The sequence below is a fragment of the Misgurnus anguillicaudatus genome, chromosome 7 (genome assembly GCF_027580225.2).
Source record: "Misgurnus anguillicaudatus chromosome 7, ASM2758022v2, whole genome shotgun sequence".
Taxonomy (NCBI): Eukaryota; Metazoa; Chordata; class Actinopteri; order Cypriniformes; family Cobitidae; genus Misgurnus; species Misgurnus anguillicaudatus.
The window spans coordinates 36,113,337-36,140,087 of record NC_073343.2 but is presented as its reverse complement, the minus strand read 5'-3'; the positions used below and the strand labels follow the sequence as shown (position 1 = coordinate 36,140,087).

The following is a 26,751-nucleotide window of genomic DNA, read 5'->3' as shown; positions in this document are numbered from 1 at the left end:
TAACTGAGTTTGTTTGTGTGTGTGTGTGTGGTCTCAGGTAGAGGAGCTGCGGCGAGATCTGCGCATCAAGAGTCAAGAGCTGGAGGTGAAGAACGCCGCTGCCAACGACAAGCTGAAGAAGATGGTGAAAGACCAACAAGAGGCTGAGAAGAAAAAGGTCATGAGGGATATCAATCCTTTAAATCAACTCTCCTGTGCTCAGACAGCTGCTTTAAATTTCTGCTGATGGTTTTGGTGAACAGGTCATGAGTCAGGAGATACAGGAAGCAGTTTACAAACAGCAGGAAGTGATTAAAGACAAGCAGCTGAGAGTGCAGCAGGATTTGGACCAGGTGGAGCCGGCCGTCATCGAGGCTCAGAACGGTACGAATTCAGTGTTCACGCCCCAGCATGCGGTCGAGTTTGGCTTTGGTGTCTCTGTCACAATGGTGTCTGGTTTACATGAAGAGTTTCCTGTCATTTTATGATCTTCTGCTCTAAAGGAAATATTAACTTTTTTATCTTTTCATGTCAGATGTGACACCTGCAACTATATACATATACACATGGATAGTAGTAGTGTATGTTAAAACACATTGATGTGTCTTACTTCACTAATTTAAAGTGTAAACGAGTGACACAACAAAGTTGTGATATAAATCCAGTGGAGCTGCGGTTCTTAATTTTGGCCTGTGGACCCACAGCACTTGCACCTTTATGTCTCCTTTATCAGATGCATCTTGATTCAGACAGTTTATGGAAATTTACTAGCTGTCATTTAAGTTTCACACAAAGAAATTGCAAATGTATGATATATGTGAAGACAACATCAAAAAGCTTTAAAGTAAAGGTCTTCACGGGTCTGATGTCCTCCGACCAGAGTCAGTTCACAGCTAAGCTTTTTCGACTGGGCCAGGTCGGGTTGTTTTAAAAAGCTCTGCCCGAATGAAGACCGAGCTTTTCCAAACGAAAATGTGAGTTGGGTCGCCAGGACCAGGATTAAGATACGCACTTCACTGGAGAAGTCCATGAATGTTTCCTTGCATGGGACTGATTTGAGCTCTCTTCTGTACATGTTTGTTCTGTTCGTTCACTGCGTTTAACGTCTCTGCTCTCTTCCTGTCTATGCTCACGGCCCGTGGGTCGTTTAGCTGTTAAATCTATTAAGAAGCAGCACTTAGTGGAGGTGCGATCGATGGCCAACCCGCCGGCGGCAGTCAAACTGGCTCTGGAATCCATCTGCCTGCTGCTGGGCGAGAGTACCACCGACTGGAAACAGATTCGCTCCATCATAATGCGCGAGAACTTCATCCCTACTATTGTGAACTTTTCTGCCGATGAAATCAGGTGACTGACGTGCTGGGTGTGGAGCAGTGGCTGTAGTGTTTAAAAGGGGTTAGGGGTGGTGGGGGGGTGTTTAGTTTAGAACAGATTCAAGGTCGGTGTAACCGCTGATAGTTCCTAGCGCAGAATCGGGCCGACGAGGGCTCGGCTTAGCGTGACACACGGTACCTCTTTTCAGCACCGCAGCTGTTCTGCTCCCACCGCACGAAACCATTTATCCTCCATGGTCCTAAACCCCCCCACCCCTCCATTCCCTCTCCAGCTGTCAGCTCTATAAAGAAACAGCATCTTGTTGAAGTACGTGCTATGGCCAACCCCCCCGCAGCGGTTAAACTGGCTCTAGAGTCGATCTGCCTCCTGCTGGGGGAGGAGACCAATGACTGGAAAAAGATCAGACAAGTTATTATCAGAGACAATTTCATCTCCAGCATAGTCAACTTTGTCTCTGAGGACATGAGGTATCATCTTCATTCATACACACATTTCCACATATGTAGCTGTCAGGCATCACGTCTGGTTTGTGTTGTATCGGTGAAAGACATTCATAGACAGCGTTGCGCAGACATAATTGAGAGAGCGCTGATAAGTGTAGATGCTTTAGTTTAGGCCATCATTTCACAATTACATCCGAAACCCACATCCCTTCTGACGCATCTCTCTCATTCCTAACAGTGACTCCATTCGTGAGAAAATGAAAAAGAACTACATGTCAAACCCCAGTTACAACTACGAGCAGGTGAACCGGGCGTCTCTGGCCTGCGGACCCATGGTCAAATGGGCGATCGCTCAGGTACGAGCCCACGCACGAATCGGCCGCTGCGCTTTTCTGCGTCCGCTCTTGCTCGGCTTGTGATCTCTGTGCGTTTCTGTTTTCAGCTGAATTACGCAGACGTGCTGAAGCAAGTGGAACCCCTGAGGAGCGAGCTGCAGAAACTGGAGGATGATGCCACAGATAATAAGACCAAGGCAGAGGAGGTGGAGCAGATGATTCGTGATCTGGAGGCCAGCATTGCGCGTTACAAGGAGGAATACGCGGTGCTCATCTCTGAAGCCCAGGCCATAAAGGCTGACTTGGCCGCTGTGGAGGCAAAGGTGTGACTACTAAAGATTGACGTGTGCGCACGTCTGCATTAAAGATGTCCGTACTGTTCAGAGAGTAGTTTTTGATCGTGTGTCTGTCGCAGGTCAAACTGTGACATTAGATTACTGCTTTGAGCAGATCAGTCATTGTTCTGTGTCATTCTGCAGGTCAACCGCAGTACGGCGCTCTTGAAGAGTTTATCTGCCGAGAGGGAGCGATGGGAAAAGACCAGCGAAACCTTCAAAAATCAGATGTCCACCATCGCTGGAGACTGTCTTCTCTCTGCTGCCTTCATTGCTTATGCTGGTTATTTTGATCAGCAGATGAGACAGAACCTCTTCACCACCTGGTCTCATCACCTCCAGCAGGCCAACATTCAGGTACAGTCAGGAGACGACTCAAAGATACCAAGAACACATTTAATAATGTGACGATAGCACCAGCAGACCAACCACATTGTGCTCCCAAAATCTCAAATGGGATTTTCACACTAGAAAATAACCTAACCCATTCTTGGGTAAATGTATCTGTCAAGTTTGAATGCCTTTCCACATTTCTCTTAGACCCTACACTCTCACAGTGTATGTTTTGGATGTTGTAACAGGGTAAAATGTGGTGGTAAAAGGGCTAGAGACTCAGAAGATTAGCATGTTAAGGCCGTTTCACCATGGTTCTGGAGAAACATCGTCTCATTTCACTACACTGCTCTTTATGGTTGACATGACAATAAAGCTTCTTGACTTGACTTTATTTGTATCCCAGTTCCGCACAGACATTGCAAGAACTGAATATCTTTCCAATGCTGATGAGAGACTGCGTTGGCAGGCCAACTCTCTGCCCGCTGATGATCTTTGCACTGAAAATGCCATCATGCTGAAGAGGTTCAACAGGTACGTGTCAACAAATGTGTTCTTTCATGTGCATACCAGCTTTTGCATTAAGAAGTGCAAACATGCATGCGTTAGATGATTGAAGTGCTTTTATTGTGATGAGCGATCTCTATATTAATCGTGTTTTGCAGGTATCCTCTGATCATTGATCCATCAGGCCAGGCCACAGAGTTCATCATGAACGAATACAAAGATCGAAAGATCACTCGTACAAGCTTTTTGGACGATGCCTTCAGGAAGAATTTGGAGAGCGCCCTGAGATTTGGCAACCCTCTGCTGGTGCAGGTACAGAGGCACTCATTAGTACTCAGAAATCACACATGCAGCAAGTCAGCGTTTGCACTATTCTGTCATGTATTAAATTCTGTTCAAATTTATTAACGTAGCACTTTTCACAGTTTTTTATTACAGTGATGGGAAAATGGGAAACACCGCTTGAATTCAGTGCTCTTGATTTTTTTTGCAGGATGTGGAGAGCTACGACCCCATATTGAACCCAGTGCTCAACAGAGAGGTGCGCAGAACCGGTGGGCGAGTTCTCATCACCCTTGGGGATCAGGACATCGATTTGTCTCCTTCCTTCGTCATTTTCCTGTCTACGCGAGACCCGACAGTACGTTCTTCTTATCTAACTCTAGAGCGCCTGATTTATGCAACGCGTAGTAATTGAACTCTGATGTGCCGCCCCAGGTTGAATTCCCTCCGGACCTTTGCTCGCGTGTGACCTTTGTGAACTTCACCGTGACCCGTAGCAGCTTGCAGAGTCAGTGTCTAAACGAGGTTCTGAAGGCCGAGCGGCCGGACGTGGATGAGAAGCGCTCAGACCTGCTGAAACTTCAGGGTGAGTGACGTCTGCGGCTGCTGTTTACTTGTGTGCTGACGCTTAATGACGAGAGATTTAAGTTCTGCTGTGTTTCAAATGCAATCAGGTGAATTCCAGCTTCGCCTTCGTCAGCTGGAGAAGTCTCTTCTACAGGCCCTGAATGAGGTCAAGGGTCGTATTCTGGATGACGACACCATCATCACCACTCTGGAGAATCTGAAGAAGGAAGCGGCCGAAGTGACGAGGAAAGTGGAGGAGACTGATATAGTTATGCAGGAAGTGGAGACGGTATCTCAGCAGTATCTGTCACTGGCTTCTGCGTGCAGCAGCATCTATTTCACTATGGAGTCTCTGAACCAGGTCTCTCTCTCTCTCACACACACACACACACACACACACACACACACACACACACACACACACACACACACACACACACACATGCAGAACAATAACGTGTGTTGTAAATGTGTTAAAGGGATATCCCTTACTTGTGCTTGATGGTTCTGTCTCTTTCTCAGATGCATTTCCTGTATCAGTACTCGCTGCATTTCTTCCTGGACATTTATCACACTGTTCTATATGAGAATCCTAATCTGAAGAGTGTTAGTGACCACACACAGCGCCTGTCTCACATCACCAAAGACCTCTTCCAAGTAAGAAACTGCGCTTGAAAAAAATCTTTAAGAGTAAATACTCAAATCCATGCAGAGTAATGTGAGATGTGCATGATTTCTTTTGTCCAAGTTGCTTTTAACCGAGTCGCTCGAGGAATGCTGCATCAAGATCACATTACATTTGCGGTGCTCCTCGCCAGAATCAACCTGAAGGGTTTGACCAGGTACAAACAACTTGAGAAATGGAAAATGCAAACCAGACTTTTTGTAATTCATGGAAGATTTGATAAAGACTGATGCTGTGTTTACACTTGCTTTTTCTTTTACTCTGTTCTCCAGCGAACCGTCGTTTGACGCAGAGTTCCAGCACTTTTTGCGTGGGAAAGAAATCGTGTTAACCGGGAAGGACGTGCCGAAGGTGAAGGGCCTGACCGGCGAGCAGTCAGAAGGCATGGTGCGCCTTAGCTACCTACCTGCGTTTAAAGACCTGGTGTCCAAAGTCCAGGCTGATGAGGTGACCGTTGAGCCCCTCTGCTTTCTCAGATTGAATAGAAACAAAAGTGAGAGAGGTCGGTCAAATTATTCAATGATCTTTTTGCATTCCAGCAATTCTTCATGTGGATAGAGAGCAACTCTCCAGAGCTGTCTGCGCCCTACCTGTGGACAGAAGAGAAGACGTCCAGTGAGTATAAAGATGCATGTTCGCATACAACGAGTGTCCTCTGAAAGTGTCCAGAAGTAACCAGCGTTTGACGTTTGTCCTCAGCTCCGATCGGTCAGGCGGTTCATCAGCTGCTGTTGATCCAAGCGTTCCGACCCGATCGTCTGCTGGCCATGTCGCACATTTTCGTGTCTAAAGTTATGGGAGAAACCTTCATGGCTATCATTGAACAACCACTTGATCTGGCCAACATTGTGGATAATGAGGTGAAGACACACGGCCTTCTGTCCTTCACTGAAGCAAATGCTGTTGTTTGATTCGGTTTCGTTTGAAGCAATTCTTGCATTTGTTCGCAGGTGAAGCCGGGGACTCCGGTACTGATGTGTTCTGTGCCGGGTTACGATGCCAGCGGATTGGTCCGGGATCTCGCTACTGACCAGAACAAACACATCACCTCCATTTCCATTGGTAAGAACTTTCACCTTGTCCTCGTCAAATTGATCCTGATGGAAGTCATCAAACGGTTTGTTTTTAAGATCATGACTCAGTGAACACTCGTTCTCTTCTCAAGGTTCTGCCGAAGGCTTCAATAAAGCCGACAGAGACATCAACACGGCTGTGAAGTCTGGCAGGTAACTGATCCTTCACACTCATGATGCCGATGATTCAATTCAAATTGATTTCTGTAATGCTTTTCAATTTTGCATTAACTCCGCCATTGACGAGTTAACTCTTCCCTGCCAATGACGAGAATTTTCCGCTTTCCGCAATACCGCTATTATCATCTGCAACTTATACAACTCGGAAGTAGTGCCCCACGTGAAAGAGAAAGAACTCTGTGTATGTTTTAAAGATCGCTCTGAATCTGAAATCTTTTACAAAAATGGAATTATCTCAGCTATGGAATTATCACGGTGCTATTGCGAATTATACGTTTTTAAATTGCCATGCCCCCATGTCACGTCCGGTCTGCTTGCCAAGCTGGAAAAAAACTCAGAGGTGCTTAAAAACATCGGATTTATATTTTAAACATGAGGGATGTATTGCTACAACTCCTTGAAATGCATATCATAAACAGGATTACTAGTTAGTTCTCTCCTGACATAACACTGCTGTAATTAGACCAAGGATAAACACTATGGGGCGGTTCCCGGACAGGGATTAGACTAGTCTTAGACTAAAATAAATGTAAAAGCTGTCCAAACGTATACGTGTATATCTTAAAGGGGAGGTTTAATGCTATTTCATGCATTCTGACTTATTAACACAGTTTAAGAGTTGTAGTCCTCGTGCTAAAAATAAGCAAAGTGTCAAAAAAGCAGTTGAGCTTGTAACCGAGTATTTCTGAGCCAAACTCACGCCTCCTTTTTCCTACAAGTTTCGGAAAGTTTTTTTCAAATGGGGGTATCCATTACGACTGATTGACCCCATATTCCTTTTATGGGCCTTTACCTCCAGAAAAGCACGCCTGCCCTGCACATCAAGTGAAACGAGAACGCTCATTAGCATTGCTCCGTCGAGTAGAAGTCACCGGTATCATTGCACAGCACGCGACAACTTTGTTTTAGCAAGATAGTTTGACAAAAGAAGTGTGTTTTTGGATGTAAGGAGAAGAAAACCTTATTTAGCTTTCGTAAGAAAACAGTGGATGCAGTTCGTTTTTACCGGACAGCAACGTAATTGCGAATGAGTTTGTTTGTTCCCTGGCTGTATTTCGGAGAGGACTGCTTTACAAACAAGGTTCAGTTTGATGCCGGATTTTCTGCTTTTTTACAACTATTGGAGCGGCCAAAACTTTAAAAGACCCCGTTTAGGAGTCACAACCACAGGCATAAGTAATTCAAAATCTCACGTGTTTTGTATGCAATCGCGCATACGTGCATGTAATGTAAACAACACCAACAACAGCACTTTGTACTGCATTTACAACATTTACACCTTTTAAAACGGGCAAATGCAGTTAAAAACTGGATTATGTTGCTTTTTTATTAAAATAGCGGATAAACAAGCAAGGATTAATTACCTGATAGAGACGTCCTGCGTTAATCGGTGCTGCTATTGTTCCTGTTCATCCATTAATGAATAAGTATCTGATTCTGGATCATATGTATAATATAAGGCTGGTTATTTAAAAAAAAGTTTTTTTAAAGTTTGATTTCCATCTATGTCGGCTGTAAATCCAAAAGTAGTATCCGAAGCTGTGCGTACTCGTAACTCTTCAGCTCCGCCCACCACACGCCTTCAAGTGTACGCCAAAAATAGGAAAGGATGTTTTTTCTTTTATAAATCTGACTAAACGAAAGACTCTTTGGACATATAAAGGATGAAATACTACTCTATATATAAGCAAGATTAACATTAGATTGGCAAAAACGTCTTGTGTTATGTCAGCTTCAAAATGCATCAGTGCCAATTTGTTTTGCCTCAAAATGCACACAAGTAATGTTTTTAGTAAGGCATGTTTGTTAAAACTAGTTATATTTCCTAATTAAAATAAGGTCTAGTCATGGCTTAAGCTAATACCTGTATGGGAAACTGCCCCTTCATGTGTCAGGTTAAATGAAGCAACAGGCGAATAAATTATCAAAAGATGTATGTCTTGTATTACTTCAGTTACTTGCGGTTGACCCATTGTACGGCTGTAGTAAACGTTAGGCGGCTCGAGGATGAGCGAGAGATGAGATGAACTTCAGGCCGAACCAGAGCGCAGAGTCTGTCGGCCTCAGGTGTCCATGGGGGAACCCGAGGATGAGACATTGAGGCGAAACAAGCTGATATAAGCATAGAGACTGCTCGCATATCATGCAAACATTAAATCGTAAGATAAATGTGTGTTTAGTTTGGGCAGTGAATGATAACATGGTGAAATGCTGTTGTTGAAGGTGGGTGATGTTGGAAAACGTTCATTTGGCTCCCGGTTGGCTCATGCAGTTGGAGAAGAAACTTCACTCCATGCAGCCGCATGCCAGTTTCCGCCTTTTCCTCACCATGGAGATCAACCCGAAGGTCAGCTATCATTTTCTGTGCGCTCTGTCGTTTAATATCAGGTCGAAAGAGATCAACTGAAAATCTCAATTGTTAGTCAATGTCACACACTGACCGTATCTCTCTCTCCGTCAGGTCCCTGTGAACCTGTTGCGTGCTGGACGCATCTTTGTTTTTGAGCCACCTCCTGGTGTGAAGGCCAACATGTTGCGCACGTTTAGCAGTATTCCTGTGGCACGCATGTGTAAGGTAGGTGAAAAAGTTCAATGACGGAAGCAGATCTTTCATTTTCAAGCAGACCATTACATTATTAAAACTACGATTATTTATTATGCATACGTTTAGTGTTTGGTTTCAACATTGAATTTGCTTGAATCTGCATAATTGTTTTAAAACTTGTTATGAGATTGATCGGATCACTAGTGGACGAGAGAGACACGTTCTTTCGACCGCTTCGTTCCAGATGACATGTTTAAATTGACGCATACTAATATTATGTCACAGCTGTTACAGCTGCTTGTGTTTAAGAGTGTTCTCAGCTTTTTAAGTCGTGCTATAAGTCAGGGCCGATGTAAAAACATTGCGCTCGGTACATCACACATTCGATCAATGTGGTCGAAAGTGGACGAGCTGAAACATCTTACACACACACCGTTGTCCACTTGAGATCCGAACAGCCGAAACGCATCTTAATACCAGGTTCAAACAGCCCCTTAGTCTGCCTAGTTGAGACTTTGAATATATTAAGTGGCCAGTAACCCTAGTTTATTTATGATAAATCTTTTACAATTCATCTGTGGCTGTAGTCACAATCATGACTCTCTTCTTCCTGTCGCAGTCTCCAAATGAACGTGCTCGCCTGTACTTCCTCTTGGCCTGGTTCCACGCAGTCATTCAGGAGCGTCTGCGTTACGCACCGCTGGGTTGGTCTAAGAAGTATGAATTTGGAGAGTCTGATCTGCGCTCTGCCTGTGACACGGTGGACACGTGGCTAGATGATACCGCCAAGGTCTGAATGCGTTTTCATTTTCCTTTAGGTGAATGTCGCTCTAACGTGAACTGAACTTCTCTATGTTCTCCGCAGGGTCGTCAGAACATCGCACCCGATAAGATCCCGTGGGCGGCGCTGAAGACCCTGATGGCTCAGTCCATCTACGGCGGCCGCATCGATAACGAGTTTGATCAGCGACTGCTCATCACCTTCCTGGAACGATTGTTTACCACGGGCAGCTTCGACAGCGAATTCAAACTGGCGCTCAAAGTGGACGGACACAAGGACATCAAAATGCCGGACGGCATCCGGTAAGTCAAAGATGCTTTTAGCGTTTGCGTTTGGTGGCTGTATGCGAGTCGCTCTGCAGCTGGTGTAATGTGTTTTTACTGTGTGTTCATCAGACGTGAGGAGTTCATACACTGGGTGGAGATGTTGCCTGACACGCAGACTCCGGCATGGCTGGGGTTGCCGAGCAACGCGGAGAAGGTCCTGCTCACCACTCAGGGTACGAGCCACACGCAACTAACAGGAGTCGTGCTGGGAAGACATCACTTTATTTTTTCTGATCGCAATCTTTTACTTAGCAATGAACTTTAACTTTTACGTGCATCTTTTTGGAGTAGTTGTTCATCGTTCTGTGCTTCACGAGCGTGTGGATCGCTGTACATGTGTGTGTTCAAGGCCTCCAGCAACTGTAATTCATTGCTGTCATGTTGCGTTAAATGGTGACTGAATGCATGTCATCTTCTGCGTTAAATGAGTGAAGATGTCTCCTTGTGAGCCTCAGTAACCTGACGTGAGCTGCTTATTAACGCAGCGCTTGAACCATATACGTTTGTCTGGCTGTTAATTTCTCTTCTCTCCTTCATTTCCTGTGGGGATGGTTGCTCCCTCCTCACCCTCTCCTCCTCCTTTCATGACGCCCTCTTCCCTCCACGCAGGCACTGACATGATGGGAAAGCTGTTGAAAATGCAGATGTTGGAGGATGAGGACGATCTGGCGTACGAAACCGAGAAGAAGCAGCGCACGACGTCTTCGTCTGACGCGCAACCGGCCTGGATGCGAACGCTTCACACCACGGCCTCGAACTGGCTCCATCTCATCCCAGAGTCCGTCAATCCCCTCAAACGCACGGTGGAGAACATCAAGGTACGCTTACACGTCAGATGATCGCGTGGCCTGCTGTTTCCTTTCAAGGTGATTGGCTTGAGTTCAGATGATTTAAACAAGCTGTTGTGTTCGTAGGATCCTCTGTTTCGGTTCTTCGAGCGGGAGGTGAAAATGGGCTCTCGTATGCTGCAGGACGTCCGTCAGGACCTGACAGACGTGGTGCAAGTGTGTGGGGGCAAGAAAAAGCAGACCAACGACCTGCGCACGCTCATCAATGACCTCGTCAAAGGTCGCCATAACACTGCTCGTGTTGCCGTTGTTACTTTGATGCAAAGCATACGAGTTCTGAGACTTTGTGCTAAATCTGCAATCGACAAACCAATTGTCAATCGATGTCCATTGTCGTGTGTTTTCCACAGGCATTTTACCACGCAGCTGGTGTCGATACACCGTCCCCGCGGCCATGACTGTCATCCAGTGGATCGCCGACTTCAGCGAGAGAATCAAACAGCTTCAACAGATCTCGCAGGCAGCGGCGAGCGGGGGCGCTAAAGAGCTCAAGGTCTCCGCTGCAATTGTTAAACATGCAATGCAATGCGTCAAAACAGCGTGATGTTTCTGAGCTCACGGTTTATTTCAGATGTTTTAATGCTCACTTTTAACAATCTTCTTCAGAACATCCACGTGAATCTGGGTCGACTGTTCGTGCCGGAGGCTTACATCACAGCCACGCGTCAGTATGTGGCTCAGGTCAACAGCTGGTCTCTGGAGGAACTTTATCTAGACGTCAACGTCACGTCCGCCCAGGGAGCCGCGCTGGACGCCTGCAGCTTCGGCATCAAGGGTGAGTCGTCATCAAGAGTTTTCATCCAAATGAGTCGTTTTAATCAAAGTTCTGCTTCATCGTCTGTTCTTTCTGTTGTAAACAGGTCTGAAGCTTCAGGGAGCCACTTGTGCAAACAACAAGCTCTCGCTGTCTGCCGTCATCTCCACCGAACTGCCCCTGACGCAGCTGCGCTGGATGAAGCAAAGCAACACTGAAAAGAGGAACATGGTCAGTGTGATTCACAAACACTCGTCTTCCTTTTTGGATTTTGTTTTTCTCAGGATCGTGAACTAACTCTCTCTCATCTTGTTTCTCTCAAGGTCACTCTGCCAGTGTATTTGAACTTCACACGTGCCGATCTCATATTCACTGTCGATTTTGACATCGCTACCAAGGAAGACCCACATCACTTCTATGAGCGTGGAGTCGCCGTCCTCTGTACTGAGTAGATGAAGTGAAAAAAATTAAACAATAATGACTTAACTCTACTTATCCTTACTAATTACTTTTAAAAGTCTGGTTGGCAAATCACTAAATAGATGTAGTTAAATATTTGACTTGCATGCAATACGTAATGTTTTTCTTGAATGAGTTTAGAAGGTCTGAAGAACGTTGGATGAGGGATTTCTGAGCGATGTTGCTTTTAAATAATGAGATCTGAATGTTTTAGATGGAAAATGGAAGTTGTGCAAAATAAGTGTTGTTCAATAAAGTTTGTGATGTCACTCGTCTGATCATGCGTGCATCAGTCAGCATGTTATACACTTGATGACAAATTTGATAAATGATGTTTGAAGGATGTCTGCAGATCTCGCATACAATTAATTTACTTTTAAATTCAGAAGTAATCATTTTATTCCATAAGGTCAAAAATTGAATTAAGGTCTAAATATTCTGCAGATCTGAGGCCAGTGGGAAGATACGGTTTTAATGTTTTAGCCCTCAATAAATAATAAAGGCTTTTTACTTTTGCATCCTACTCAGTGCCTGGACTTGGTTAGGGAATTTTTTTTCAAATTCTTTTTTTATTCTGCAGATCTGTTTGTCAAGATATTGTAATGTAGACTGATCTTTAAATGTATTTTGTAATGAATCGACTCCTTCAGCAGATCTTCGAGTTTCTCACTCTAATGTTTCATAAACATGCGAGGATTTAACATTTTATTTTGTTTGAAGTCTGAAGCTTGCAATATTAAATGTAGTCAATGCAATGAAACATAAGGTGCAAGCTTTATTTACAATCCGGTGATAAACGCAAATGCCATTCTCAGTGAATTTGAAGAGATTCAAGACAAACACAGAAGCAAATAATAAAGACAATAAATTAAAAGAAAACAATCCTTCAAGTAATTATTATTGTAATTATTTCCCATAATCTCGTCACAACTGACATTTCTGTGAACCACTTTTAAATTATTTTACAAAAATCCCTACATAACATTGAGACCAAGACTTTTTTGATTGTGTACGAGTTTGCTCTCTCTGACTGTCTTTAACCTCGAGACAATTCTTCAGTAAGTTGTACTGTTTGGTCATCGAGGAATCGTTTGGGGTTAAATCCATAACTTTCTTTCTTCTGTCGTGCACAACAGATTTTAATGTTTGACGTTGATGTCGCCATTTACTATTCTGACAGATAAACTGCTGTACTAGATCAACATTAAAGAAAAACATGACAGCACTAATGAAATGAAAACCAAACCCAGAGAACAGCACTAAAATCTCATTTCTTAGTCACTTTTCAAATGATAAACAATACACATTCTTTTTCTTTGAATGAACTTTTCGGGCAAATGAAAAGTGACTTTAATTTTGTCACAGGCAGGCTTGCAGAAAACTCACGAATTTTCTGCTTTTAAGTGCGATCTTCAAATTCCCTCAGAGAGCAAAGTTCTCAACCTCCATATCACTGATGCACGGCCGCTTGCGCTGCATCCCCTCGTCGCAGTCACCCGAAGGCGGGAAAAACTTTCTTTTGGAAAAAGCAACATGGAAAGAAGGGCTCTCTGGAGACCTAGGACTTATTTGAGATGATCCTAACTGGATTCTCGTGTCTGTGGTCTCTGTACCTGACGGTACTACAGGTGAGTTAAGCGAGGATCTGCTGTTAAATCCAGATTCAGACAGCTCCACTTTCAAACACGTTACGGCCCTACAGGGAGAACAGAAGCTCACCTCCAGCTCAGAGTCACTGGATGACCTCATCGTTACCTCTTCTTCTGCGAGGTCCTCTTGCGTTCCGACTTCCTTCATTTCTCTGCGCGCGCATGGGAGGTTGACGGCAGATCTGCGTCCTCTGCCCTTCATCCTTAAACCGTTGTGTCTCTGCCGCTTGGGACCCTTATTAGAGGAATTGGAGGAGTCTTCAGAACTTCCATCATAGGGATCCAGACACTGCAAGCAACAGTCACAAGGACAAACAACGTGTGTCTCTATTCACAGATGCATGCTTTCAACTGAGAAATAAAAACAAGGAACCATCACTCAACACTTCTTCTTATCTTTGATCTTTACATTCACGCGTTTTATCTCAAGTGACGTCAAGCTGCTAATATGCATTTCATCTGTATGTTTACCTGTTGGTAGTTTACTCTGCTCAACCGCTGGAGTTTCTTACAAGCTGCCCAATTCTCTTCAAAACCCTGCTAAGAGCACAAACATCACTCCAAGAGATCAGACACTTCACATCAGATTCACACGAGCTCAATTTTATCTTTATCAGAAATACCTTGCTGCTGACATCAGACCATCTTGGATTTGTCTCTGATTCAGAGTCTGAACTTGAATCTACTTTACACATCTCCTGACGGAAAATTACATGTTTGGCCGTTTTCTTGGATGTTACAAAAATGCACAAAAGCAGGAAACACGTGTTTGACATCTTACCATGTATTTAAATGCCAGTCGGCAAACCACGTCTGACTGGCCTGTATTGACCAATTCATCCATTTCAGATCACGTGAGTCATTGATCATCATTAAGATCGGACTGAATACTTTGCTTTTTATACGCGCAGTCGCGCACGCACAGCGTCCTGACGGTTCTGGCTAGAGGGGATACAGCTACGGGCAAATCCTGTGAAATGTTAGGTTTGGAGGCAGGGTTCGGATAAAAACTGCGCTCATCCAGCGAGATTTTACGAGATTTTGGCCGTAGCTGTATCCCTTTTAGCCACAACCCGTCTTGACTCTCATAACGATGACACTGGCCGTTTCTCAATCCGAAGGCTGCAGCCTCCTGGGGTCGCATTTGTAGGCTGCATAGCTGTTTTGTTTAAGAATATTAACAATGATAAAGTTGACTATTTTTCTTAGTTAATCGTTAATTGTTGTAATATGCTTATGACTTACGAATGTAATGCTCAGTTAAATAAACCATGTCTTTGTGACGTATGCAGCCTATATATGAGACGTGCCAAAAGCTGCGGCCTTCGGAGTGAGAAACGGTCAATATGGTGCAGCTCGCTCGATTGTGCGAGAAACTGTGTGGTACATTAATACATATTCAAGAAATTTTCCATTAACAGGCTCTAGAATCCTGGAAAATGGCCTTTAAACATAATTTCTCCTCACACACTTGTATTATTTGGAATAATGTAAATATACTCAAACCTCTCTACTTTTTCAAAGAATGGGTAAGTCAAAATATTATTTTTGTTTCCGATTTATTTAATGCAAGGGAACCTTTTTTCTTTTCCTGACTTTGTGACTTTGAAAGGTGCAAATTTCCCAAAGAGATTTAACAAAGTAATTAAAAGTATCCCTGTTGGTTTAAAAACTTTGTTGAAAGCACATTTAAGTTATGGTGTTTTAAATAATTATATTCCCACCCTTGCAATCGATGGTGTTAATATTTTAGATAAAAATGCAATAATTTCTTTATTAGAAATGTTCTTTCTTTATCTTCAAGTAGCGAGTGCAAAGCTCAATCTAAATGGAGTTTCTGTTATCCAAACTCTGATGTTAAAAACTTATGGAATTTTTCATACAAGCTTGTTATAACAAACAAAATTAAGGAACTCCAGTTCAAGATTGTACACCTTGCAATTTACTCTTGAGCATTTTTTTTTTAAATCTTCTTTATGTTCATTTTGTAATATAGAAGATTCATCTATTTTACACTCGTTTTTTCAGTGCCAATTGTCAAAATCCTTTTGGTCAGATGTTACGATTTTGGTTTTTCTATGCTGTAAAAAAAATATAGAATTTTCAGAGACTATTATTTTTCTTTCAGATTTTTATTCTAGGGACATTAATTTTGATAACACTGTTTTTCTAATTTCTCTTCTAGGCAAATTTCATATTCATAAAGCCAGATCCATTCATTCTAAACCTAATTTTGGAATGTTTGCCACAGACATTAAGTCCATTTTCAAAACTTTTGACAGTAATCAAAGCCTTTAAATTCAAAAGCTCAAAAAGCATTTAATATACTTAATTCTTTAGTAAAGTAGATTGTATTGTATAATGTTTTGTAAATTGTGATGTACGTCTACCCCCTGTAATTAGGTATGTTGCTAACTCCGCTGTCGCGGCTGACGTTTTGGTTCCACTCAGCGAAACTCAAGATTTTCTCAGGCGGCGCGCGGTGCTGTTGAAAATAATGCTTCTGTTGGTTTGTTGATGGCGAAATTTCTGAGTTTTTATTGTTAACACCACCGGAAGAACCATAGGTACCTTCTCGTTTTCAGTCACCACCTTTCATGTTTAACCACTGGCCGTGCGAGCTCGCCAAAGTCGGTTGTTTGAAAAATAGTCGTTGTTTTTGCTGAAGTTGAGTAAAGACATTCTTGAAATTGTAAAGACATTTAGTTTAATTGCTAAACTACAAGTGAACGAAACTTTAAGAAATTTGACCGACTACCAAAGGTGGTTTTACCTCTACCAAAATCTGCTTGAATGGTAAAGAATGGGACGCAGCCGTATAGCCATGTAGATGATATCTGTATATATAGACTGAATAAAGAGTTTTATTTGGTGTAATTAGTGGTTTGTTTTTTTATATATCTGTCTTTTCAGAAGTGGTATATGTAGAGGATATATCAAACAGCTTATCCTGTAAGATTCAGGTGATTATCTTGATTTAAAAAGTTATAGCTAAAAACTTCATAATTTTCATGATTCGGTCACACATTTTCTTGAATTTTAATGGAAAACATGGGACCAAATAAAGTGATGATTTTCGAGTTTCAAATGGCCAGTATTTTGTTATTCTTTTACCCATATACATGATCTTGGTCTCATTTAAAAGCTTTTTTCAAGCTCTTTCTATCTGAACAACTCGTTTTAGCATTTAACCATTTTGAAAATTTTAGCAACATACCTACTGTTATCTGTTCATTGTTGTCTTAAAATTGTTAAATAAAAACATAAGCAGTTTAAAAAAAACATATTTAAAAAATAATAAACTACTAATTTATTGGGGGTAGAAATTCTATTTAATGTTTCGAAGTCCGTATTAAACTGATTATAACGCTAATAGTTTATGTGCAATGTATTATATGCCTAAAACCGAATTGTTATTGCGCGAATTGCGGCGTTCTCGGGAGGGAGTTCTGCGCATGCGTCACGCGTCAGATCCGGGCCTGCGGAAGGATGAATGTAAATGTCAAAGATGGCGGCGGAGGGAGGAGGGAAGGAGATGAACGAGATCAAGAGTCAGTTCAGCACGCGGGAAGGCGCGTATAAACTCCTCACGCACTCTGAGTACAGTCGACCGAACCGCGTGCCCTTTAACTCTCAGGGCTCGAACCCCGTCCGAGTGTCGTTCGTCAACGTCAACGATCAGTCCGGTAACGGCGACAGAATCTGCTTTAATGTGGGCCGGGAGCTTTACTTTTACATCTATAAAGGTGTTCGAAAGGTGATAACTGCGAATATTCTTATTGCACTTATAAAACATCATTCATTATATTTGAATGTCTCTCTCTCTCACTCACTCACTCTCTCTCTCTATCTCTCTCTCTCTCTCTCTCACACACTCACACACACACACACACACACACACACACACACACAGAATGGTGCACATCAAAGTGACCTGTGTGTGTCTGCGTGCCTGTGTCATGCTTATGGCCATTATCAGCTCAGGCCTTCATCACATATAAACCCACCTGCCCAAACCTAACTGACTCATGCTGGTCAATCAAGGAGGATCATTTGTGTTCAGTCACGTAGTTTGTGTGTTATGCTGTCACATAGTTTGTATTTTTAAGCGGTCACGTAGTTCGTGTGTTCTGCCACCACGTAGTTCGTGTGATCTGCCGGCACGTAGTTCGTGTGATCTGCCGCCACGTAGTTCGTGTGATCTGCCGCCACGTAGTTCGTGTGATCTGCCGGCACGTAGTTCGGGTGATCTGCCGGTACGTAGTTCGCGGTTTCTGCCGCCACGTAGTTCGTGTGTTCTGCCGCTGCCAGTTCGTGTGTTCAGCGGGCACGTAGTTCGTGTGTTCTGCCGCCACGTAGTTTGCGCTTTCTGCCGCCACGTAGTTTGCGCTTTCTGCCGCCACGTAGTTCGTGTGTTCTGCTGCTGCCAGTTTGTGTGTTCAGCGGGCATGTAGTTCAGCAGTCACGTAGTTTGTGTGTTTAGCAGTCACATAGTTTTTATTTTAAAGCGGCACGTAGTTCGTGTGTTTGCCGCTGCCAGTTCGTGTGTTCAACGGGCATGTAGTTCAGCAGTCACGTAGTTTGTGTGTTTAGCAGTCCCATAGTTTTTATTTTTTTAAGCGACCAAGTAGCCCACGTGTTCTGCCGCCATTTTCAGTTTAATGTGGTTATTGTGTGTAGTTGACATCTTTTCCATCTCACTGGGGTTAGTAAATCCTGACTTGACGAGTTTCTACTGTAGATGCTATGTCTGCAGGGGTTATGCTACAGCATGCCAATGTTACGGTTAGGATTGGGTTTTTTGTTTTGAGGGGTAGATTTGTTTTTGAAGTAAAAGTCACAGCATCTGTTTCCACAGGCTGCTGACCTAAGCAAGCCAATAGACAAGAGGATATACAAGGGAACGCAGCCCACGTGTCATGATTTCAACCATCTCACCGCCACGGCGGAAAGCGTTTCCCTGCTGGTGGGTTTCTCTGCTGGGCAGGTCCAGCTCATCGACCCCATCAAGAAGGAGACAAGCAAACTCTTTAATGAAGAAGTAAGTGCCTAAATTAATAAAGCTAATATTGGATCTCGATGATTCATTGTGTCCTTATTTTTACTGTGTTAAATTACTGGATGTCACGTAAGTTGACGGTTTTCATTTTTCAAATAAGATCATGGATGTTGGACAAATTTAGTGTAATCTGTATATCTAACAGATCTCTTCTGCTTTTCTCCCCGTTTCACAAATCTTCTTTAAACACTCAGAGACTTATAGATAAATCTAGAGTAACCTGTGTGAAGTGGGTGCCAGGCTCTGAGAGTCTTTTTCTAGTAGCTCATTCCAGTGGAAATATGTACCTGTATAACGTGGAGCACACGTGTGGAACCACGGCTCCTCATTACCAGCTTCTCAAGCAGGGTGAGAACTATGCTGTTCATACGTGCAAGAGCAAGTCTACGCGTAACCCTCTCCTCAAGTGGATGGTTGGTGAGGGGGCGTTGAACGAGTTTGCCTTTTCACCAGACGGCAAGTTCCTGGCCTGTGTGAGCCAAGACGGTTTCCTGCGGGTCTTTAACTTTGATGCGGTAGAATTGCACGGGACCATGAAAAGCTACTTCGGGGGACTTCTTTGTGTGTGTTGGAGCCCAGACGGGAAGTACATCGTAGCGGGTGGTGAGGACGATTTGGTGACAGTGTGGTCGTTCACAGACTGTCGGGTTATCGCGCGTGGACACGGACACAAGTCTTGGGTAAGCGTTGTGGCGTTCGACCACTACACCACTAGCGTGGAGGAGAGCGATCCCATGGAGTTCAGCGGTAGCGACGAGGACTTCCAGGATCAAATCCACTTCGGTCGCGACCGGGCTAACAGCACGCAGTCCCGGCTCTCCAAACGCAATTCCACGGACAGCAGGCCTGTGAGCGTGACGTACCGCTTTGGCTCGGTAGGCCAGGACACTCAGCTTTGCCTGTGGGACCTCACAGAGGATATCCTTTTTCCCCACCTGCCCCTGTCCCGAACCAGAACGCACACCAATGTCATGAACACCAGCGGCCCACCCACCGCAGGAAGCGGCGGGGTCGTTGCGGCGATCAATGCAGCGGGCGCTAACGGCAGTAACGACGGCGGCGCCAACAACATGCCGGGCGATTCCCTTCCCGCAACGCTGCCGCGCTCCAACAGCCTGCCGCACTCGGCGGCCGGCGGCGCCAACAGCAAGAGCGTCACCACGGATAATCCTATCGCCACGGGCGTCAGCAAGTTCGCCACGCTTTCGCTGCACGACCGCAAAGATCGGCACCCCGACAAAGACCACAAGCGTAACCACAGCATGGGTCACATCAGCAGCAAGAGCAGCGATAAACTCAACCTGCTCACCAAAACCAAAACGGACCCGGCTAAGACGCTGGGCACGCAGCTCTGCCCGCGTATGGAGGATGTGCCATTGCTTGAACCTCTCATCTGTAAAAAGATAGCACACGAGAGACTAACGGTTCTCATCTTTCTAGAAGACTGTGTCGTCACTGCTTGTCAGGAAGGATTTATTTGCACATGGGCGAGACCTGGCAAAGTGGTAAGTACTTTCTGAGTGTAGATATACAAACTGGCTTTATTGATGGAGTTGAAAAAATCTATCTCGAGTCTATCTGTGGTTTTAAGCAATAAACATTACTTGCACTCAGGGCTTTTATTGCTGCTATACAGCGGCCACTGCTGTTGAAGTTCTGGTATCTATCTGAAATATTACAAAGCAACAGATGTGATGTTTTATATACAGTATATGAAATAGGGTGGCCATTCGTGCCAGTTTCGCCGGACACGTCCCGAGCGTGTTTTCGGGTTCGTTCTCCGGAAGTCGCGCGCATACGTCATCGAGGTTCCCACATTTCAGTTAAAATACACGAACCCGAAAACATGTTCAGGACGTGTCCGGCGGAACTGGCACGAATGGCCACCCTAATATTAAATGCCATTGGAAAACGAGGGGTTGAGGTAGTAGTTTGGCATGGGCCGGTATAAGATTCTGGCGGTATGATAATCTTTAGCAAAAATACCACGGTTTCACAGTGTTGCGGTATGGCCATTGCAACACTAAAATGTGTTATTTTCAAATGCCAGGTAAAAAAATAAAGCTTTTAAATTATAATATGCTTTCAACAAATATAATATTTTTGTAATGTATATTAAATGTAAACATCAAATAAATCACATGACTTAATGATTTAATGAATTTTGTATAAACACGGCTCATACCTTGGAGACGGTATCACAGAACATTTTAGTGGTTTTGAAACCTTGACAGTTTAAAACTTTGGTATACCTTGAAACCAGTAATCGGCCCATGCCTAGTTTTACTGAGTGTTTGTGACTAAAGAAAACACTACCAGTCATTGTGACTTTAAGGCCTGAAAAAGCTTGAAGTGAGAGTAAAGCTGAGGTCACACTAGACTTTGAACAAGTGAGTATTTGTCTGACATTGGTGCGGGGAGCAGCTAATTTATATGATCTTTGGTTTCGTCCATTTGTGCTTTTCGGTAGAAAGGTCGTGCAGTGATATAACGGTTTTGTACTGCTCACAACGCTCCATGTGATACAAATTCACAGGTCAGAGTTTACCAGACTTAAATAACGCTACGCAGCAACCTGCGAAATATCGTTACACAAACTTGCATTTCCGGTCTGATGCATTCGCATGCGTATGAATAGAAGTCAGTAGAAGGAAAAGTCTAGTGTGACCACCGGCCCTTTAGTCATTTTAGTCTTGCATAACAATTCACTTTACATCCGTAATAATCTTCATCCAATGCATCTTGGTGCACGTCGGGGATGCTGATGTGCTTTTGTCTCCAGGCTCTTAATAAGACCTTTGCAGGTTCATGGTGAAACATCATAATTGACGCCTTATAGCGTAAAACACATCAGTGCCTGTTGACAGCAGGTGGCGCTATGACTATATGTAAACATTGGCATGTAGATGTCTCAGGCCAGGCCTCTTATCAAACATGTCAAATGTAGATCAAGGGCTGCTCCCATATCAGATGTTAACCTTTTGAGCAGTTATTAATTATCTTGTTTAACATTCCTCTTTAAATACAGTCAGCTGTTTGCAAAGTGATGCATGTTTGGTTTTCAACCTTTGAATATGTTTATAATACAATCTACAGTTTCCACAATAAGATCCTTGTATCTCTGGGGGTGAAATATACACTACATATTGGGACGGTTTTCCAGACAGGGCTTAAGTCTAGTCCCAGACTTGCTTGTTTGAACTTTTCCAACTGAAAACATCTTGCACTGACACTTAACATATATCAGTGCCATTGTTTTGTCTCAAGATGCACACCAGTAATGATTTTCTTGTAAGGTATGTTTGTAAAAATGACTTAAATGTCTTAATATAAATAAGACCTAGTCCTGGATTAATCTAAACCCTGTCTGGGAAACCACCCCATAGTGTCTGGATGGCTTTATCAATTTGTTTGTTATTGGAGATTATCAGTTATGATCAGTGGGTGGCAGTGGTTCATGTAGTTTGTCTACAAACCGTAAGGTGCAAATGCGCGTTTTCTCAGTGAATGAATTTAAGAGCTCTATCTTACACCCGGCAAAATGCAGCGCAATACGCGACGCAGGTGTCTTTTGCTAGTTTCCACCTTGCGCAATTATCATTTTCACGTTTAGTGCCGCGTTGTTTAAATAGCAAATGCATTTGCGCCCCCTTTTGTGCCCATGGGCATTCTGGTCTGAAAACGAGGTGTGTTCAGGTGCATTGTTGGCGCGTTGCTATTTTGAGGCAACTAAAATAGACTACGCCATTGACCAACAAAAACCTAGTCTAAAGTCTAAAGTCAATGGCGCAATAAGTTTTTTTGTTATTTAAAGAGCACATTAGTAATAAGGACAACGCGGGTTTGCTTAACACATACATGAATGCGCAGCAGCACAAAAACACTTTTAAATATGAAAGATTAAAGGATTGAATGTAAAAGATTATTATTGAGTCTCTTGGACATAAATGAGGACTAATTATGAGACGTTAGAAGGCGTAAAGAGCTGCTTCACCTGCAGCCTGGTAAGTAAATAAATGCTTTGCTTTAAACAAATGCATCTGATTTAAATGGTTTTTTTTTAATGTTACCTCACGGATTTATTGTATATGATGACTCTGTACCTGCGGATATGGTGAGATGAAAAACATTTAAGTAATGCTTAAAAAAAACTGACGCTGTCCAAGTGCTGAACCTTGCGGAGAGCCGTTTGTAAATTCTTTATCTCCTGTTTGTTACAAATAAAGTATTTTTAGAGTACAAACCTTATCTTACATACTTGCAAATTATTTTTTGATGATATTGGATAGCCATACATTTAAAGCAATTAAAAGCCTGCTTTTTTACTTCCATGACTAAATGAAAACGGGTTTTAAAGCTTTTAATAAAAAAAAAAATAACAATTTCAATACAAGTGAAAAACAACCCATTTATTTAACATTAATCTTAAACTGGGGATCTTCTTCCTCCGCTTAGTTTTTCAGTTTACAAGTCCGTCATCCAAATAGGGATTAGCGCAACTGGCTTTTAAAGGGGATGAGAGATAAGACTCTCGTTGGTTTATTGCACGTTACGCCCAAAATACTCCCATTAATCATTAAAAAAATAGGACCAACCCTTTTCGACCATGCGCTCGGCGCACAAACAATTTTTCCCGTCGTTAAATTAGCAAAAGTGTATTCTGACATGTCCATTTAGCCGTTGCGCTGTGCGCCTTGGACAGTGCGCTTAGATCGTTAAAATAGGGCCCTTAATGAATTACGGTGAAATCCCGGCACATCCCAAAGCCAGGGGGCGGTCTCGTGCAGAAACTCCCTTTGTGCGACAGAAGTAGTAGCATTACAAACGCTATTTCAGGAAATGTCTACAGGAATATTAATATCGCTGCTCTTCAATTTGTTTCAGGTATTTTCATGATAATAACTAATATTTTTATTTATTTTTTTTACCGAGTGTCGCTTTTTTAAATGCACGTTATAAACGACTCCGAATGATTTTAGATTGATAAGGACTTCCTACTGACCAAATGCCGTAGTACACGTACAAGCTGTGCATGAACACAGAATCGCAGCCTTGTGATTCAGAATGGATTTCAGACAGGCATTTTTAATTGGACACACGATTAATTGTTACAGCCCTAGTTGGTGGTTCAATCCCGGGCTCCACCTGACCAAGTGTCGAGGTGTGCTTGAGCAAGACACCTAACCAGCTGCTCCCAACCTCGGTGTATGAATGAGTGAGTGAATGTGAGGCAAACGCTTTGGATGGCCATGGGTCTATGAAAGCACTATATAAATGCAGTCCATTTACCATTTAGTAATGGATCAGATCTGATACCAGATTCATTTCTTAAGTGTTTTTGTGTGTGAACTATTCTTTAAAGTAATGATACAGAGGGTTATACATCATGAAATTAATATTTTTTGGGGAGTACTTCATAACGTATCTGTATTGTTCGAACTGCTCAACATACAGTACAGACATTTTGTCCCTCTATGGCAAAGCTGTTTGAATGTTTTAAAGCCGTGTCTTTTTTTCAGGGTTTATTGACATCGCAGAACCAAGCGAACTCTCCTAGTGGAACAGTCGTATAGCCGCAATACTTCAGCTGCTAAGAGCCACATCACGCCCGGTTCATGCGCTGTGAACGTTTGTGCATCAGTGGAACGGCTGAACCGTGGCCGTCAGCTTTCCCGCGCTTTTGGTTTTACTCCAGAGTATTTCTTTTCACTCTCAGACCCAGCTGACATGATTATTTTCTTCTCTTTTGTATTGAAGCTGGACTTAAGTGGGGAAATCATTCAGTCAACGGTGGAAAAACCCTTGTACCAACCGATCGAGTGGACAATGAATCCAAGACTCGCTTTCATCCCAGTTCCTTTATAATCAGGTTTCACGCGGAATAGATTCAACCCCCGTTGTTGAAAACTTTGCACTGATTTTGTTTTGGTTGTTTGTCTTGTAACTTCTATAAAGAAGACAGACAAAAAAGAAATACATGTTTGGAGAAGCCTTGATGCACTTGGCTTTAATATCTTCTGTCTTGAAATGAAAAATCTGAAACGCTGGATGCTGCAATCATAGTTTTTTAAAGGAACATTTGTTTGCACTTAATAGTTTATTAGAAGAGAATGGCTTTACGTTTGTGTGCGAGAACTCACAGACCGATATATTGTGGAGAATTATGCTTCAAATTTTGTATCTATTGAGCATTTATTTTAATATTGTTTCAGATCAAATCTGCTTTGTACTATATGTATAATATTGTAAATCCGTAAATAATGGGGCAAAAGAAAATGACCGTTAGTGAACGTTTTGTCATCATTACAGAAAATAGTAATATTTCTAAAATGGAAAAATACATGTTAATATTAAAAACACTTAATTATGCAGTTTTATTCTTTTGTTTTTGTCTCTTGTAGAAAAATGAATTGAAATGTATTTTGATATATATAAATATATATAGCAGCTTTAAGTATGAGAAACACCACAACATTCAGCTGTCGTCTGATCCGGTGTTTTGTGTCACACTCTGCTAACAACATGTATGATGCTCAGGAAGTTTAGCAGACGAAGAGGAATCTTATGAAAGAGATTCCAGAGTTGATATTTTGCTTACCAACAGCAAAGTTATTCCATGTAATACTAAGAAAACTCACTAGAAACAACTAGGTTTAAAGATGATCAGTAGGATCCTAAGGTAACCCTTTTTTGTGACTACCGATCATTGTTAATGAAATGTACACTAACTAGGAAAGTGGTCATATTTTTGATTTATGTGATTAACATTTTAAACATTTCACATTTTGTTCTTCATTAAAAAAAAACCCTCCTTGGATGTTTGGTCTTGTGTGTTTTCTCCTCTGACCTGCTGGGACCGTAGTTCTTTACTAGCGATCAGATGTTGCATGCGTGCCATCGTAATTCTGGTTTAATCAGCATCAGGTGTATACATATACACTTCCTCAGGTAAGCCCCTGACCCTTCTGAAAAGGTTTATGTTATTTATGGACCAAAGCATTGAGACGCTTCTGTCTAATAAATGTGTTTATCTATTCCAGTAATTCCAATCAAAACAAAGATTAAAGCAATACTACAACACTGTTTCAAAGAAATTTGTTTTGGAGGGATTTTTCTTTTCGGAAAAGACCGTACCCATCCAAGTCATTGTGATGTGTCATATCAAAGCTGTTCAGGTCTGGGCTTCATGCAGACCAGTTGAGTTTTTCCACACCAGACTGAGTCAATCATTTGTTTTTGAACCTCGCTTTGTGCATAGCGGTCTGTTGTGTTGGACTTGAAAAAAGCCCTGACCAAAATTGGAACATCTGTTAACAGACTCAAACCTTGACTATCTGTGTCTCACTGAAACTTGGCTAACTCCTACAACTCCTTTATCTGTATTTAATATCCCAGATTATAAGGTGTACAGACGAGACAGAAGTCAAGGGAAAGGCGGTGGGGTTTTAATTTATGTTAAAGAAAGCATTCGAAGTAAACAAATAGATCTGAATGAAAACACCTTAGAGGTTGTAGGGGTTACTATTACATTGTTCCCCGAAATGTCATTTGTTGTCTTTGCAGTTTATCGTCCACCTAATGCTACAAATGATTTTTTTAGCAGTTTATCTGAAATCCTTAAACAACATGAAAGGAATGAAGTTATACTTATGGGTGACTTTAATTTAAACTGGCTTGATAAATCACGTAGGAAAAAGCTTAAGGACATTGCAAAGACATTTAACATGGTACAAAAGATAAATAAACCCACACGAATAACTAAATCTTCCCAAACATTATTAGATTTAGTTTTTACAAATGTACCAGAAAGGATAACTAAAACATATTACTGGCCTGTCAGATCATAATCTAACATTAGCTAGAAAACTACCTTTTACTGTATTTTGGTCCCTGTACCGTAATTTAGTTAATCATGCTATATCATTTATTCCAAAGACAGAGCTAATACAAATTGAGAATGATATAAAATACACAAATTGGAGGGACACGGTTGAAAATAAATCCTGTAAGCAAGCATGCAATGAAATAATGTCAGCTCTTAAAGATATAATAGCAAGATATACAAAAATAATACCTAGAAAACCTAGAGCTAAACATAGATTGCCTTGGTTCAATAGTCATCTCTGGCACCTAATGAAAAAAGAGATGCTGCCTCTATAAAAAGCTTTCTAAAATGGGTTTTACCTACTTATAATCTAATATATAAAAGTTTAATAAATAAGTTTACAATGCAGCTTAGTATGGCTAAAGCATCCTAGCCTTCCATATAAGAAACT

The 26,751-nt window shown here is 42.4% G+C and overlaps 3 protein-coding genes across 10 annotated transcripts in view; 2 read left to right on the top strand and 1 right to left on the bottom strand.

Annotated features, from left to right (window-relative positions):
- Window positions 1-12,036, top strand: part of dync1h1 (dynein, cytoplasmic 1, heavy chain 1) — a 33,882-nt gene extending 21,846 nt beyond the window's left edge. Inside the window, exons 49-77 of one of the 2 annotated variants that reach the window (XM_073869831.1) lie at window positions 38-157; window positions 243-363; window positions 1,586-1,781; window positions 1,996-2,113; window positions 2,200-2,415; window positions 2,572-2,784; window positions 3,167-3,294; window positions 3,426-3,579; window positions 3,761-3,907; window positions 3,985-4,135; window positions 4,224-4,477; window positions 4,639-4,775; window positions 4,866-4,958; window positions 5,074-5,248; window positions 5,341-5,416; window positions 5,501-5,661; window positions 5,752-5,863; window positions 5,967-6,027; window positions 8,278-8,401; window positions 8,516-8,629; window positions 9,219-9,389; window positions 9,465-9,682; window positions 9,776-9,879; window positions 10,316-10,524; window positions 10,621-10,774; window positions 10,905-11,047; window positions 11,161-11,329; window positions 11,415-11,539; window positions 11,632-12,036. In XM_073869831.1, coding sequence (XP_073725932.1) covers window positions 38-157; window positions 243-363; window positions 1,586-1,781; window positions 1,996-2,113; window positions 2,200-2,415; window positions 2,572-2,784; window positions 3,167-3,294; window positions 3,426-3,579; window positions 3,761-3,907; window positions 3,985-4,135; window positions 4,224-4,477; window positions 4,639-4,775; window positions 4,866-4,958; window positions 5,074-5,248; window positions 5,341-5,416; window positions 5,501-5,661; window positions 5,752-5,863; window positions 5,967-6,027; window positions 8,278-8,401; window positions 8,516-8,629; window positions 9,219-9,389; window positions 9,465-9,682; window positions 9,776-9,879; window positions 10,316-10,524; window positions 10,621-10,774; window positions 10,905-11,047; window positions 11,161-11,329; window positions 11,415-11,539; window positions 11,632-11,760 — 4,293 coding nt within the window. In that variant the 3' untranslated portion in view covers window positions 11,761-12,036. Of the gene's footprint in view, window positions 1-37; window positions 158-242; window positions 364-1,130; window positions 1,327-1,585; window positions 1,782-1,995; window positions 2,114-2,199; window positions 2,416-2,571; window positions 2,785-3,166; window positions 3,295-3,425; window positions 3,580-3,760; window positions 3,908-3,984; window positions 4,136-4,223; window positions 4,478-4,638; window positions 4,776-4,865; window positions 4,959-5,073; window positions 5,249-5,340; window positions 5,417-5,500; window positions 5,662-5,751; window positions 5,864-5,966; window positions 6,028-8,277; window positions 8,402-8,515; window positions 8,630-9,218; window positions 9,390-9,464; window positions 9,683-9,775; window positions 9,880-10,315; window positions 10,525-10,620; window positions 10,775-10,904; window positions 11,048-11,160; window positions 11,330-11,414; window positions 11,540-11,631 lie in introns of both variants that reach the window. The other variant, XM_073869830.1, reaches the window with a different exon arrangement.
- A 484-nt stretch (window positions 12,037-12,520) lies between these two features.
- On the bottom strand, window positions 12,521-14,351 carry LOC129417093 (uncharacterized). 4 transcript variants are annotated; one of them, XM_055171550.2, is made up of 4 exons: window positions 14,198-14,351; window positions 14,040-14,114; window positions 13,888-13,956; window positions 12,521-13,705 (listed from the first exon to the last, which is right to left on the bottom strand). In XM_055171550.2, the coding sequence occupies exons 1-4, from the start codon at window positions 14,258-14,260 to the stop codon at window positions 13,190-13,192; spliced, it is 723 nt and encodes a 240-aa protein (XP_055027525.2). In that variant the 5' UTR covers window positions 14,261-14,351; the 3' UTR covers window positions 12,521-13,189. The 4 variants fall into 4 exon arrangements, with proteins under 4 accessions (XP_055027525.2, XP_055027526.2, XP_055027527.2 ...); XM_055171551.2 differs by having other exon boundaries at window positions 13,888-13,953; XM_055171552.2 differs by having other exon boundaries at window positions 14,040-14,111; window positions 14,198-14,349.
- A 2,516-nt stretch (window positions 14,352-16,867) lies between these two features.
- wdr20a (WD repeat domain 20a) lies at window positions 16,868-24,832 on the top strand. Of its 4 annotated transcripts, none has more exons than XM_055171536.2 (4): window positions 16,868-17,173; window positions 18,260-18,457; window positions 18,670-19,980; window positions 24,233-24,832. In XM_055171536.2, exons 1-4 carry the CDS (start codon window positions 16,916-16,918, stop codon window positions 24,338-24,340), a joined length of 1,875 nt encoding a protein of 624 aa, XP_055027511.1. In that variant the 5' UTR covers window positions 16,868-16,915; the 3' UTR covers window positions 24,341-24,832. The 4 variants fall into 4 exon arrangements, with proteins under 4 accessions (XP_055027511.1, XP_055027513.1, XP_055027512.1 ...); XM_055171538.2 differs by having other exon boundaries at window positions 16,870-17,173; window positions 23,995-24,832; XM_055171537.2 differs by having other exon boundaries at window positions 16,872-17,173; window positions 18,275-18,457.
- Window positions 24,833-26,751: the final 1,919 nt, after the last annotated feature.